General features: G+C 50.5%; 1 protein-coding gene across 1 annotated transcript in view; it reads left to right on the top strand.

The window, feature by feature from the left end:
* WSCD1 (WSC domain containing 1) overlaps positions 1-14,306 on the top strand; it is a 31,076-nt gene that overhangs the window by 4,414 nt on the left and 12,356 nt on the right. The window contains exons 2-4 of the mRNA XM_074922917.1: positions 5,326-6,019; positions 9,512-9,626; positions 11,057-11,241. Of these exons, the coding sequence (XP_074779018.1) occupies positions 5,593-6,019; positions 9,512-9,626; positions 11,057-11,241 (727 nt within the window). The 5' untranslated portion in view covers positions 5,326-5,592. The remainder of the gene's footprint in view (positions 1-5,325; positions 6,020-9,511; positions 9,627-11,056; positions 11,242-14,306) is intronic.

Raw genomic sequence — 14,306 nt, 5'->3', positions numbered from 1 at the left:
CTACACTTGCACTCAAAGCAAGCTGACAGAAGAGAGGAGAAATGTGGAAGAGGGATGGATTTTTCTAAAAATAGTGTTCATGAGCCCAATTCCCTTCAGTTTACAATAGAAAACATAGTCTTGCTTCCATGCCAAGAACTCTGAATTTGCAAAATCCTGCTGGTCTTTAGGCAAGATCAGCTATTGATGAGCTGCAGCTGTCAATGCAGTATTGACTTAAGTTTCTGCATTGAGCAACCTATTAAAGGACAGCCCTCAACTGAGTAACTCTTCACCTGCAAATCTGGGGCTGTCCTGTAGTGCCTTCAGCCTTTACCAGCTCTCGTTGCATCACTGAGAGTATTCATTCTTCCCTTAAAAATTCCGTCAGTTAGCTAGGAGACCAGAATTGCCAAGAAATTTACAGTTTTTCTTCTATTTCTCTTTACAAATATATTAATGCAGCCGCTTAGCTTCTTCTGTCACACACTGCGAGATCACTTTGGAAGCAAGGTACTGACCTGCTTTTCCTTATGGCAACTCTTTAATGGTTAAAAAAATAAGGATTAAAAGAAAACCAGCACCTGGAATTAGAGATGCCCGGGGTCCGTTGCTTAGCCCCATCAGGGCACTCTGAGAGGTCGTGCTGAGTTCACAGTGTGTGCTCTGGCACTTCCCAACGCTGCGCAGAACTTCGCAGCATCCCAAAGCCACCAAGGGGGGGGCACGTTTCCAGAGTGCTCCGAAAGCACAGCACACGCAGGCAACCCCCTTCTGCGCCTCCATCCCTACAGAAAGAGCTCCCTGCAGCCACGGCAGCGGCGCAGGTGTCCCCTGACCCCCTAAGCACATCGTTTTTATGCAGTACTGATAGAGCTCTACAAAGGTACACTATCCTTGACCAGGCACAGGGGCTGCTCCTGGAGCCTGCAGTGAGTCCCAGCAGGGGCCCGCGGCCCCTCGCCACCGGCACCTGCCCGAGACGCTCAGAGGAGCTGGGCGCTACGCGGCCCCGCGCTCACCTCGGGGACACGGCTGCCGTCCCCTCGGGGAGCACTGCCTCCCACCCCACGCAAGACCCCACGGCAGCAGGCTCCGAGCAACGTGGCCTGCAGGGAAGTTGCAGAAAAGCAAAGCAGCCTCTCCGTGGGTGCCGGCACGGCCATGCCCGCACCGAGCACTGCGGATTGACGCAAACCTTTGGGAGAGCACCTCTTACAGACGGCACCCGGCACCACGCCACGAGGAAAACCAGCAAACCCACGTGCAAGCTCAGGAGGATTCCCTGGCACAGGGAGGGGGGTCTGAACACTGGGGCACCAGACAGCAAACCCACTGGTGATCAAGTCGTGCCAGATTTAGTGGGATCTGTCTTTTCAGATGCTGGCTTTCCCAGAGCCAGCGAGAACCGCAGCACTGCCCGTTTTAGGTAACTGATCGGAACAGATTGGTATTTTGAGATTCTAGGATTTCAGGTAAGATGCACTTTTCAGCTCTGCATTCAGTCCTGCTGGTATAGAGAGAAGTCTTGCAGAAAAAAACCTCAAGCTATTCTTTCTAATGACGTTTCCAGACAAAAAAATTCAGGCACAAACAGCTAATAACGCTGTTCAAACAACCGAATGGTTATCTGACTTCTAAACCGTTAAAAACTCACCTGTCACTAGTACAGTGAGTAAATTCATATTTTATAAAATAAGACCACTCAATGCTTTTCTGAACCCCATCAAACTCTCGCTCTCAATACCAGATAATGATCCATTTTATAAAAACTCTGCCACCAGCCACACCACCTTTTTAGTGGTGTGAGGGATCCTGTCCTTGCCGAAGGAGCAGCACCCAGCAGATCTTCTGTACCACCACTCACCATCTCCAAAGTTGATCCTGCCACTGCTAATTATTCTCCTTTTTTTGTTGCAGTGTTAACCCTTTCATTGTTCTCTTCACCTAGAGGTCTTCTCTGCCATTTAACAGTTCTCACTGTCCATCTCAAAGTCCTTCCAATTACCATTTTACGATTTTACTAACTCGACTCTCAATTAATACGGCCCTAAAACCCCTTTGGCTCTGAGAACTGATAAACAGGAACAGAAGACTCTACTCTTCTTCCATTTCACTTCCTTCACTTTAAGTGAAACATGTATGAAAAAGAAAAATGATGAATTTTGTATTACCAGATACTAGTTCATATCCTCCTTACTCTTTCCTTTTTAATATCATCATCAAAACTGATGCACTTCAATTCTTTTAGGCATACTTTGATGATATTGCAATATGCAGTTTATGGAAAAATCAAATGACATTTTTTTATGTCAGCAGCACTCTGCTATTTCCCCACTAAAAAGCAACATTTAATTTTTGAGTTGCACATTTGCAGCAGTTGCTGTGGGCGGGGAGTCTGCTTATTTATTTGGTTGGTTTTTACTACAATGTACTGTCATGGCAACTGTACTGAGGGCGAATGCATCTGGAGGTAATTTATATATGTCATATTGACTGCAGCAAAATTGGCTTCTACCATTTAAACTTTTTCAACCTCTGGGCAAAGGCAAAGTTAGCCTTTTGAGGCCCAGAAGCAGGTTCTCCTTAGTGACTGAACAGAACAGTAGGCAGAGCCCCAGCAGCAGTGCCGAGGACTCCTGTGGCTGGGTGCAGGCTCGCTGCAGCTCAGTTGAGGCGCGACGCCTCGGGCAGGCGCCGAGCTCTGCCGACGGGCCATCGCGGAGGCAGCGCGTCGCGTCCTGTGCAGGCCCTGCCTGGGCCAGCGGTGGCCAGCCTGGCCAGGAGGCATCACCGTGTGCTCCCAGCAAGCGGCAGATCCTCTCATCGGGGGGATGATGCGGCCTCCAGCTGCCCCACCTTCAGTCCTCGCAGACACGGAGGAACTCGACGGCGACCCGCTGGAAGAGTGGCACACGGCGGCATCGAAAGGGGCTGAACTGGGCCAGTGGGGCAGCCCCCCCACAACACGCCCGAGCCCCGCTGCAGGCTCTGACAGCCCTTCTCTGGGCACCGCTGAGAGCAGCGCCCGCGGGGCCCCGGCTGCCCCGCGCTGCCTTTCCGACGCCGCGGACACGCTTGAGAACTTTGGCCCAAAGCATTTCTTGAGACTGTAACTTGATCGCTTCCTGAGTAAACCGAGAGCTCTGAAACCGTGAATTACAGCTGGGCAGGGATGATTGCAAAGATGATAAATTCATCTGCCTCACCTTCCTGCTAGGGGGGAAAAAGTCTTAAACCTCTTGAATACCTGTGTGATTGCAGCATTATCACCTCACCAGCGAGGCTTTGCAGCAGCGTTTTATGGAGAAGGGCTGTCCCTCTGCATTACAGACGACGACTCAAAGAGCCTGCTGCCTGCCACCTCCAAGGCACGTGGCCACCTCCTCCGCTGGCCAGGCTCACCTCAGAGCAGCGTGCGGCGTCAGGGCAGCGTGACCGCGCATCGGCCTCTGAGTGGCCAACACGGGCACCGTGCCCTTAGATTGCCAGCCTCTTTTGGGAACAGCTCGAGTTTCCAGCAGCCCTGTGTCAGGAACGACTAGTGAATCAAATCCTACCTATGCTGATAGGCAGTATTTCTTCAGATAAATTAGCACAGAAACAATCTGCTGTATCTAATTATGGCTAATTTCCTGTTCATCTGTCTAGGTACTTCTGACCCTTTTACTGTAATTCTTGAGCACTCACAACGTTGATCAGAGATTTTCAATAATTTAACTTTTAGGGTCAGCTCTTTAGCTGGTGTAAATCAATGCATTTTCTTTGGCTTGGAGCTGATCAGAAGGAAGGTGTGTTAACTGCTACAGTGCAGAAAATGGTCTTAATTTACTATAGCATGCTACAGCCTCGTAGCCCTTTGCACCTGCTCGCTCTCCCAAGTTCTTGGAGAAAGTGTAAGCATATAGAATATTTTTGCATATTACTAGCCCTACATAATTGAGACCAGCATACATGAACTTTAAAAGAAACCAATAAAATTTTAAAAAGCACCTAAATCAGGTCCTCAAGTGCACCCAACTTGCAAGATTAGAAGACAGGGACTCCTGCCTTGTGCCAATCCCATTTAGCAACCGAGGCTGGAATGTCACAAAAAGGAATTCAGGCTCAACTGACAAAGGATTCAGCTGAGCTTTAACATATTTTTGGCCTAAAAGTGTTTGAGCTTTGTTTCTGATTGCTGCTTAAAACAGAAAGAAGTAGCACAACTAAATGAAAAAAGGAATGGGTGGAGACTTGATTGGTAGCGTCTACTTAAGAAAGAGGCGTAAGTGAATATCCACAAAACTTTAAATCAGATACTGAAACAAGAAATACAGTGAGTGGGTATTTCCTTGCCAGGACCGTGGATTTTGAGAGTATGCCCCAACTGCAAGTTAAGCAAAAGCCATAATATTTTCTTTTCTGGAAGGCACTGCATCGTTTCACAATGCCTGCCTGGCTCCACAGAGAAGTGCCTGACTGGGAAACAGGAACTTATGGGGAGATGCCAGCTTTTATTTGCTACGGGAGGTTAAAGGTTCCCTCGAGCACAAAGGAGCTTTTCTTGCCCAGACAATCCCATCATGGTACACATCAGCACAACTAAAGCCTGCGAAGCTCAGAAGCAGTCAAGAAATATCTGGTAAAACTTGAAATTAATCTTTTTCGCTCACTCATTTTTATGCACATGCATCCACGCATCGATATTTGGCAACAGAAATCTACTAAAAAAATAGCAGGATCTCTGGTTTCTTTTAAAGCGCCACACACAGCAGCCCAGAGCTCTCTGTGTAAGTACAGAATCCCCAAATATCCTTCCAGCATAAAGGAAGCACTTTATTGTGCTGGAAAGAGATTAATAATTATTATCTATTGTGAGTTGATGCAATTTCTTTTTTTTTTTTTTCCCCACACACCCACACTGCTGTTTCCTTCTGATCTGCATTTGTAGCTTAGCTACTGTTTAGCTGAAAAGAAGGAATCTGATAATACCTTCCTAAAAAGATGCCTGTACTGCGGCTGCCTGTTCCAGCCAGCCACAAAGAATGGAGATGTCGGCCATTGACAAGAGAAAATAAAGAACTTTTTTCCAAACATCCCAAGAGAAATAACCTCATCATAAAGGTATTTCTTGTGCATTCCAAGTTAGAAGAAAGAAGGGGAAAAGAAAAGGCTGAAGATTTGAAAGTAGCTTCTGCTTAATCAATTATTCTCATCAGATTATAGTTTTTTAAGTGCTTAATTATAAACAACAGATGGAGAGATGCTCAGCTGAAAAGAAAAGGGTGTGGGTGGGGAAGAGTCAGCCTGATGGGAGGTATTTTCTATTTGGATGTGAACCAACCTTCCCCCTTGGTGTTTCAGGTTTTGCCATCGGCTGCCAGGCAGCTCGGCCAAGCGCGACAACAGCAGCACCGACACGACGGCAGCACCGACACGACGGCAGCACCGACGATGGCAGCACTGACGAGGGCTGCGCGGCGGGCGCGCGCAGCGCCCTGAGGCCAGGCACCGGGCCTCGCTCTGCCGCGGCCGCAGTGATGGGCTGAGCCCGCGGGAGGAACCAGCGCCCGGCCAGCGGGGATTCAGGGGCCCGTCGGGAGGCGTGAAGGGCCCGGTCTCAGTAAGGGCATGGCCAAAGCTTTCTTCAGGCTACAGAAGTTTCTCCGTCGGACCCAGTTTCTGCTCTTCTTCCTCACGGCAGCTTACCTGATGGCTGGCAGCCTCCTGCTGCTCCAGCGGACGCGCTTGGTTATCCAGCAAGGCTCGCGTGGGCCCTCTGCTAATCAGGCCCTGCCGGTGCCAGACGGGATGGCCGGGGTCGGGATCGCAGACCCCAGGACGCTGCAAAACCCCCGCCCTGGTCCCAGGCTGCTGGTGGGCATGGGCACGGAGCCGGAGCCCGCCTTGGAGCAGCACCACAGCCCGCGGTGGCTCGCGTCCCGCAACTCCGAGCTCAGGCAGTTGAGAAGAAGGTGGTTTCACAGGTTCATCAGCGATCAGGAGCCCACGCAAACAGCGGGATCGAAGGCGATGAAGCACAATGCTGAACACAAAGGTAAGGGATATACCCTGCCCCGCTTTCTGGCACACACATAAACCATCCTAGGGCCGTCCCGGGCAGAGACTGGCGAGCGCACAGCGTCCCTGCAGAAACACCTTCCTCCAGGCCCATCACCACCTTCAAACCAGTCCTTAAGTGTATGCACAGGCCACAGTACGATCCTGACATCCCTGGTCACACTGGGGTGTAACTTCCTCCAAAAAACTATTTTTATTGATTGAATGGAAGCTCAGGCAGTGAAACATGCTTCCCTAATTTAAATTATTTTCTCTTCAAGCAGGCAGAGATGAACACTGTTTAACTGATTTTCTTTCTCAGAACAGAGATCACTTTAGAAATGGGTTTTATCAAATTCACTATCCAAAACCACACAATACCTTAAGTCTAGAAAAGCCTCCTTGCTGCTTTAGCATGTACTTAAATTCTGCTACTGCAAACACATTCCCTGATCCTGCCCTGCCTTCTGTCACCACCTCTGCCAACACGCTGGCCTCAGGGGGGCAAGACTGGGCCCCACAACCCTCCCGAATCGCAGACTAACTCCTGGTGTTTGGCGGGTCCGCTGGGAACCTGCAACAGGCCAAGGGGAACTGACACCGCTGCAGGCATGTGGTGCACCAGCGGCCAGAGCACAGGGTACACAACTGTACGTGTCCCAGGCCACGCAGGTTTGACAGAAATGTGAGTCCCCTTCGCTGAGAGCCTGATCCTGCTGCTCTGAGTGCTGCTGATAAATATGTGCATGGACTCCTCCGGCCTGTTCAGCAGGAAAGCTTTGACAAAACTATTACCCAGAGCAAGCAGAAGCAAACCAGGAGCCTGTAGATGCTCACATTTCCCACTGGCTTTATAGGCTCCAGCATCAAATCAGGAGCTTGCGATCTTTGATCCATTGCCTTTCAGAAGAACCAGTTCCTCCTGGAGATGCTTCCCTGATAACAAAGAAAGGAATGGGATCTGGATGACTAGACACCACATTGCTAAACTGCTCTTCAGTTTGTTGAATAAATTTACCCAAACAAAAGGGGCACCTTCTGCAAAAATCCCACAAAATGGGTGCCACCTCGTGACTCCTACTGAGTGAATTGTCAGAAATGGGAAGGAGAAGGTGATAGTGAAGGTGTGCGGGAGATGAGTCACACAGCGTGAGTCAGGCAAACTCGAACCGCCGGAGCTACCTGAAGCACCGAGCTGGAGCTTCTGAGAGTGCTCCACGGGCGCTCCACAAAACCCCACCGAGGCTTTGGTGGCAGAGAAGTGAAGCCGCAGCGTGCAGGTGGGGGACTGGCGGGGACCGGGAAAGCAGCACACTGACACCGGGCACGTTCCGCTCCCTTGCGCCGCGTGCCCGGGGTTTACACCTCCACGCCGCGCGGCCCCGGCAGCTCAGATAGCTGCGGTGGCTTCAGGGAAGAGAGCCCGGGCCGCCAAACTCGGGAGCGCCCACGAGCCCTTTGGCTCTGCCGCTGCCCCGGCCCCGAGAGCGTGCAGAGAGCACGCCTGGTTCTGCCTTCACGGACTGTCCCCCCCTGGGGCTGCTCTACTCCCCGCAGAGGTTGGTGATTTTTTTTTTCTCACGTGATGAATGGAAGAATAGATAAAAAGTAGAGAAATGTGGTGAGTCTTTATGAGCTACACTAATACCAGGCAGAGTATGAACCTGTTCTTTAAAAACTTAAACAAAAAAGATTAATTTTGAGAATTATCCATAAACTTAGCTAAAGCTGGTGCCCGTAGCAGCCGCTGAGCCAGTCCTTGCCCAGGTTCTAGCTGCTGACTGAGGGGAGCCAGAAGGACTATTTCTTGCTACATCCCACTGAACTATGTTGACTCAAATACGCATCATTTGAACATGTGACGGAACATGAAGTGACATTATTAATAACAGTATTGGTAACAAGCATGGGAAGGCTTTTGGAAGTTATCAATTAAAAATTTAACTACCTCTGTAGAGCGTGTTATCTTCCCCCCTGCGAGTGGCTCAGGGTAGGGACCACATCTTATCCTGCCAGGGAGACTGGCAAATATTATCAGGGAACAAATGGAAACAGGAATTCGTCAGATAAAAAGTGAAAGTTTTCTGTTAGGAACGCTTCCAGCAGACGGGGTGTTCCACACTGCTCCCCTGGCCCGGTTACGCCCCTGCACAGGGTGCAGGGACCGAGGGCTGACGCGACGCCCCGCTCTGGCCCACGGAGTCTCTCCGTGACCCTTCACGGGAGGATGGGGATGAGGTTCTGCTGGCGGCAGCGTGGCAGGGACGCGGGCGGGCACTGCCTGTGCCGGGGGCCTGCCCGTGCGTCCCCCCTGGGCCCTTTGGCCTCACATGCCAAGTTCTGCTACGGGTTTGAGCCAAAGTACCCAAATCAAGAGTCGGCAGTGAAGTGTAGAACACCCTTATTGCAGGTGTGTGACTCCCATCTCGTTAACAGCGCGCCGTGGGTGCATATTCACAGCTTGTGAGTTTTCTAATTGCATGTTTGCAAATTACCAATGTGCAGATCTTCAAATCTACTGTTGTAATCTTTAAATGTTTGATTTATTATTCCTAGCTCGAAAATCTCTGTTAGAGTGGCTTGAACTTTCTTTTTCTTCGGGATTATTTTATTGTTAATATATTTTTTAGTTTCATTTTTCATCATATATTCTCTTCCTGTCCACAGCTTGTGTTACTTAATTTCTCTGTTATCATTTCCATGCTGCCACTTCTAAAATCAAATTTCCTTTTTTCCTTCATATTTTAATGATAAAATGTACTTATATACACACAATTGCTGTGTAACAGTGGGACTCCACATCATCCTTTCAATTGTATATTAAAAAATGGGCTGGATTTTTATAGCATTTTGTTCATGACAGCAAAAAAGACACAACATAGGATGCAGTCTAAGAGAAATATTTATCTTTTATAAGCTAAGTAAAGCAAGCCATATTTTAAGAGATTCATTTGCACCAGAGATAGTTCAACGCGATAGCTAGACAGTGCTGCCTGGTTAAGACTGAAGTTATCTTTCCATTATAGCTTTAATATAACTCCATGTACCCAAAGAAAATTGATTTTCTTAATATTTCTCTTGCACCATCTCATTATGAACTAGAGATTTTTGAGAAAACTTGGGAGAAATCCAACAAGATGTCCCAAAATTTATACCATTTTGAAGACTACCTTCTCCTTTACTGTAAAAGTTGACCACGCTGTCACCGAAGGGAGGGAGGAGCAGGTGGCAGCCGCCGGGTCTCTGGGCTGCAGACTCTGGCCTGCTTAAAGCACCCCGGGGAAGGGAGAAGTCTCCTTTCCATCGGATGTTTGAGTTTACCCCTTGAAGAGCACCTGCGAAGGGTCGGTGCCAGCAGACAGCTCTGCGGCGGGGCAGGGCCCCGGGGAGGTGGTGGCCTGCAGGTCCCGGGCTGCGTGGCCGCTGGCTGCTTTCTTCCCTCTCCCCCAGCTCCTGCACTTTGCCTGACTCTGGTCTTGCACGCACACAGGCACCTACATGGGATGCTTCAGCGATGACTCGAGGGAGAGGACACTGAAGGGAGCTGTGTTTTATGACTTAAGAAAAATGACAGTATCACACTGTCAGGAAGCTTGTGCTGAGAGGTGAGTGGTATTTTTTTACTACAATTTTCTCTTTTCTGACAATAAATGGAACCAAATTTGAAATGGGAGAAGCATGCGTACATTAAACATACAGCATCTGTGAACACTGATTATCTCATATCTTCAGGCATGGTGCAGTCCTGCTACATTGCTTAAAGTAGACAATTTCACTGCTGCCTCTTCTCTTTATTATAGTGTGGCTCCTTACAGTGTATTTTCGGTTGTCCTGGTCAAAAATTACCGTTTTGCTAGATAGTCTTTGTTAGATATAGCCCTCTAGCCTAAATCTTTGATCCAAAATATAAAAAAAAAACAACAAACCCTATGAACAAACTAGCACTTTCAAGACAGGAGAGAGCAAGGCAGCGGGGTGCGTGACCCCACAGCCGGGGGAGCTGCCGGTCACTGGGCAGAGGCGGCTCCTGGCACCTCTCCTGGCCAGCTGAGGCAGGGTGCGGGCAGGGCTGATGTACCTGGGCAGGACTACATGAAAATGTTCGTGGAACAGATTTCCCACTGCTCCCAAGCACAGGAGGAAGTAGAAGAAACAATGCAGTTTAGAGCAACTCCTGTGGAAAGCTTCCCTTGGCCCACAGGGAACGCAGCGGTCACTTTAGGGGCATCGCTCTGATCCCAACTGCAGTTTAACCCCATCTGGCAGCTTTGAGACCCTGGTTCCAGCCCAGTGCCCTGCCGGCACACACAGACTCTGCAGAGGGCAGGGGTGAGGGTAAGGGATGTCCTCTCCGAGGGACAGACTGTCAGGAAGCCGCGGGGCCCGGCCCTGCCCGGTGCCAGCCGCGGGCACCTTCACACGCCCTACGCGGGCGCGACGTGTGCTCACCTTGGCACGAGGGGCCCGCGGGAGCGCGTCACCCTGTCAGGGGCAGGAGGCAATGGCGGTCCTGGCGCCGGCAGTGGTGGGAAGCCGGCCCTGGGCACCTGGGCAGAGCCCTGGGCGAGCAACGGCCTGGCCTCGGCCTGAGTGTTTGAGACTCGCCCGACTGGATCCCAGACGCCCAACTCTGAATGCCAGTGAGCAGAGCCCCTGCGAGGGGCTTTTCTCCTCTGTCCCTCTGAGCTGATCCAGACCTGCAGTGGTAGCTCTGCGCGGGGCAGCGGGGCCCCAGCCTCACGCCCCCGGCGCCGGGCAGGAGCAGGCCCAGCCCCGGGGCTGTGGCTCGGACACCTGCCCGGGAGACAGAGCCCAGCCGAGAGGGGCCAGGCCGGGCTGGGCTGACTCTGACCCTCGCCCGCGGGACGAGGCGCTGACCGCCCCGGGGAGGCCGCGCTGGTCGCCAGGCCGGCTGCGTCTCTGGAGCAGGGCGGCAGCAGCGGGCGCCGAACGCGGGGACGGGCTCCTGCCTTCATGAGGTAACGGGAGCAGACGGGGTGTGGGGACTGACTGTGCCTGGCTTTGCTCCCCGCAGGGCTTACACCTACGCGGGGCTGGCGTACGGAGCCGAGTGCTACTGCGGGAACAGGCTCCCAGCGACCGCCTCGAAGCCCGAGGAGTGCAACAGCGAGTGCAAGGGGGAGAAGGGCTCAGCCTGCGGAGGGGTGAACCGGCTCTCTGTCTACAGGGTGGAGGAGCTGCGGGCAGGAGCCAGACGACGTAAGTGTGTGTGTGAGCGGAGAGAGGAGGCCGCTGGCCCCGCGGGGGAGACGCCGCGGCCAGGCTGAGCACGGGGGCTGTCCCCGCTGCTCCTCTTGCTCCGTTTGTCACCGGGGTTTGAAACAGCAAAGGCCAAAGGTGCCCGCGGGGCATGGTGTCCATTTGCTGCTGGTCCAGTCCCTGGGTCCCTCCCCGAAATGGCAGCCGGCTCACCGCCTCCAAGCGGCAGGATCCCGGGCACAGCTGCCTCTGGGCTGCCACGCAGGAGGTTAGTGCCACAGGGAAGAGACAAATGCAGTGCAGAGCGACTGCAACGGCAGCAGAATCTCAGCTGAAAAACTACTCCCTTTTGCATCCACTGCAGAGGGACAAACCCACATGTGTCTGAAACAACCCTGGAAGGGGGTGCCTTATAAAGGAAGGGCAGGAAATGCCACCCTAGGCTCAGAAATCACCCTAAACAAAGTAAGTGCCATGTGACTGCAGCAGGAGACAAGTAGAGGCCAGAGAGGTGCAGCAATCGCCTTCCTAAGTGAGAGCAATGAGAGTTCTGCTCCTCCAAGGATTTTGTTCTAGTGGCGGTTGGGATTTTTGTTTCATCTTGAGATGACAATACTTACTCTACTTGTCATTCAATTAGCTACCACGGGAGATGCAACAGATAAACCTCTGGGCCAACACAAAGCACATAAAATATCCAAACAGCTGAGTAGCCTTTACTTTTGGCAAGCTCACAAAACCTTATGGGTGTCATTTGCTGAGAAGAAGCACCAAGACCTTAGGCTGTGCCAGTATTGATGGTACTTCATTTCTTCTTAAAGACAAGTCAAGGTTTGTACAACAACCCACCCAGCTACATATAAATTATATATCAAAGGTACATAGACCTAAATTGCTAGTGTCAAGCTGACAGGCACATTGGCAGCTTTCCCAGGACATGCATCACTGTTTAAACTTTCAGCATAAAATATATATATATATACGTTTTTCACAGCAAAAGGCGGCATTTTATTTTTTCTTAAGTATTAATGAATTAGTCATCAAATTAGCCTAGCCTGGAGATAGATTTGGGTTTTTTTTGCCATTACTAATAGCTGATATTCGACTGTTTGAAGAATCCCACTGACACAAACTAGCTGAGGGGCCAACAGAAGTATTAATCACCATGAACAAGTATATTGGAGAGTAACTCTGAAAGTAACAGCACCCCTGAGTTACACTCTGCTATAGAGAGAACAGACCTCGCGTAAGGCTTCTGCTCACGCAGAGCCAGTGCCACCTCCATTTAATCCTTCCCAGACGGGGGGTTTACTGGCTCCCCCCTCTGTCCCTCGCCCCCCCCTCCCATCCCAGCTCCCCGGGCACCACGAGCCGTGCAGCTCCTGCGCCGCAGGACTCGTGCCCCCGCATCGCGTTAAACACAACAAAGCTCGAGGTCTGCAGCCACTGCAGCCCGGGATCGCTGTGGCACAGAGTGCCCTTCTCCTCGGGGCAGGATTCAGCCATCCTTCCCCAGAAAGGAGGCAGACAATGTAAATCCAGCACATTTCCAGTGTGAACCGGGTTCTCTGCAAGCCCTGCTCCCTCCCAAGTGCAGTGTGGGCAGCTCAGGTTTTCTTCCTGACCCGCTGAGACAAGTCTACACGTGTTCGTAAACATTTTGTTTCAGGAATTAAATGTTAGCCTGAGATTTAGTAGAAAGCCTTTCAAGAGCATCCTGAGAAGCCAAAGAACTTCTGTTCCTTTATTCCTTGGTGCTGTGCTCACAGTGATCTGGTCCCGGGGAGATTCCTGTTTCCCCCCAACTCGCACGAGCAGTTATATTTTCCCGTCTCCTGAGTGATCTCAAAGATAAAGCCCCGCTTCTAGTAACTGGACAGTTATAGAACAATATCTAAGCAGCTTCTCCTTAGATTGCTCTTGGCTCACGCTGGAGAACCTGGGCCCTTCTGCCAGGAAATTCACACAGAATCAAATTTTTCCTTCAGAACCGCACTGCATCTCTCCCGTCACCCAACACATTTCCAACCTCTGTTCTAGTGAGTGTTGTTTAAGGGAGCCAGCGGGCACCGACCAGGACTCAGAAGCTCCAAATTCATTCCCAAATCCACTCTTCTCCCTACTGAGTCACGCTAGGCAAACTCCGTCAACAGAATTAGTACAGAGCAATGAAGTAAAGGCACTGTAAAGCCCACCAAATCCTAAGACTTACAGAAGTGTCACACAACATGCAGATTTCTGCTTTTCTAACCAGCCACGCAATGTTACTTTTTTCACTACTGTTGGTTCACCTGTGCAGATGCACAGCTCACCCGGGGCGGTGCGTTTCCATGACAGCTTTGGGGTTTCTTCTGGTTCTGTCAGGGGACAGTTCTCTATTAAGCAGGAGGAAAAAACATATTGCTGCTTGTAACAAGTATTTGGGCCAAATCCTGACTTCAATCACAGTGATGCAAAAAATGGAGCAATTCTGCCAAGCTCTATGGCATTCATACAGGAGCAGGTGAGATCAGAGGCTGATGCTAAAGATGAAATCTGTTCTCCCTGAACAGCTTACAAAAGCCTAGTTTAGATTTCGAAGGCTGCAGCAAACTCCCTTGGCCTGAAAAGAAAGCGAGTGGGAAGAGGAGAGGGGCAGCTCAGCAGCTGAGCAGATGTGCAGGAAGGTGGGTCCCTGTGGGGGCTTTCAGGACTCATTTAAATTCTTTTCCCTTTCTGGTGCAGATCATGGGAAGCTTTGTAGATTTTTATCGGGGCTTTTAAGTCTTTCAGGGGAAAGCATGTCTTCAAAAGAAAACTGGGACTTGCAAACAATAGCAATGCCCTCCACTGGTGGAATTTAATTTAAACCCTTTGCTGCAGCCCTGCTTTCAGTGGTTTGTACAAAGCTAAAGGCGTGTGCTCCTTTCAATACCACAGGATTTGCAACACATTCTTCTAGTGTGTATCATGGTTTCTCTTATTTCTACAGCATTTGGAATATAAAATTTATTTTATTATTTTTAGCTTCTGAAACTAATATTGTTCTTTGTGAAAGAGCTAGGATACTACAGACATTGTTTTCT

This window comes from Athene noctua, chromosome 19, assembly GCF_965140245.1.
Source record: "Athene noctua chromosome 19, bAthNoc1.hap1.1, whole genome shotgun sequence".
Classification (NCBI taxonomy): domain Eukaryota; kingdom Metazoa; phylum Chordata; class Aves; order Strigiformes; family Strigidae; genus Athene; species Athene noctua.
This window is presented reverse-complemented; position numbering and strand designations above follow the sequence as displayed.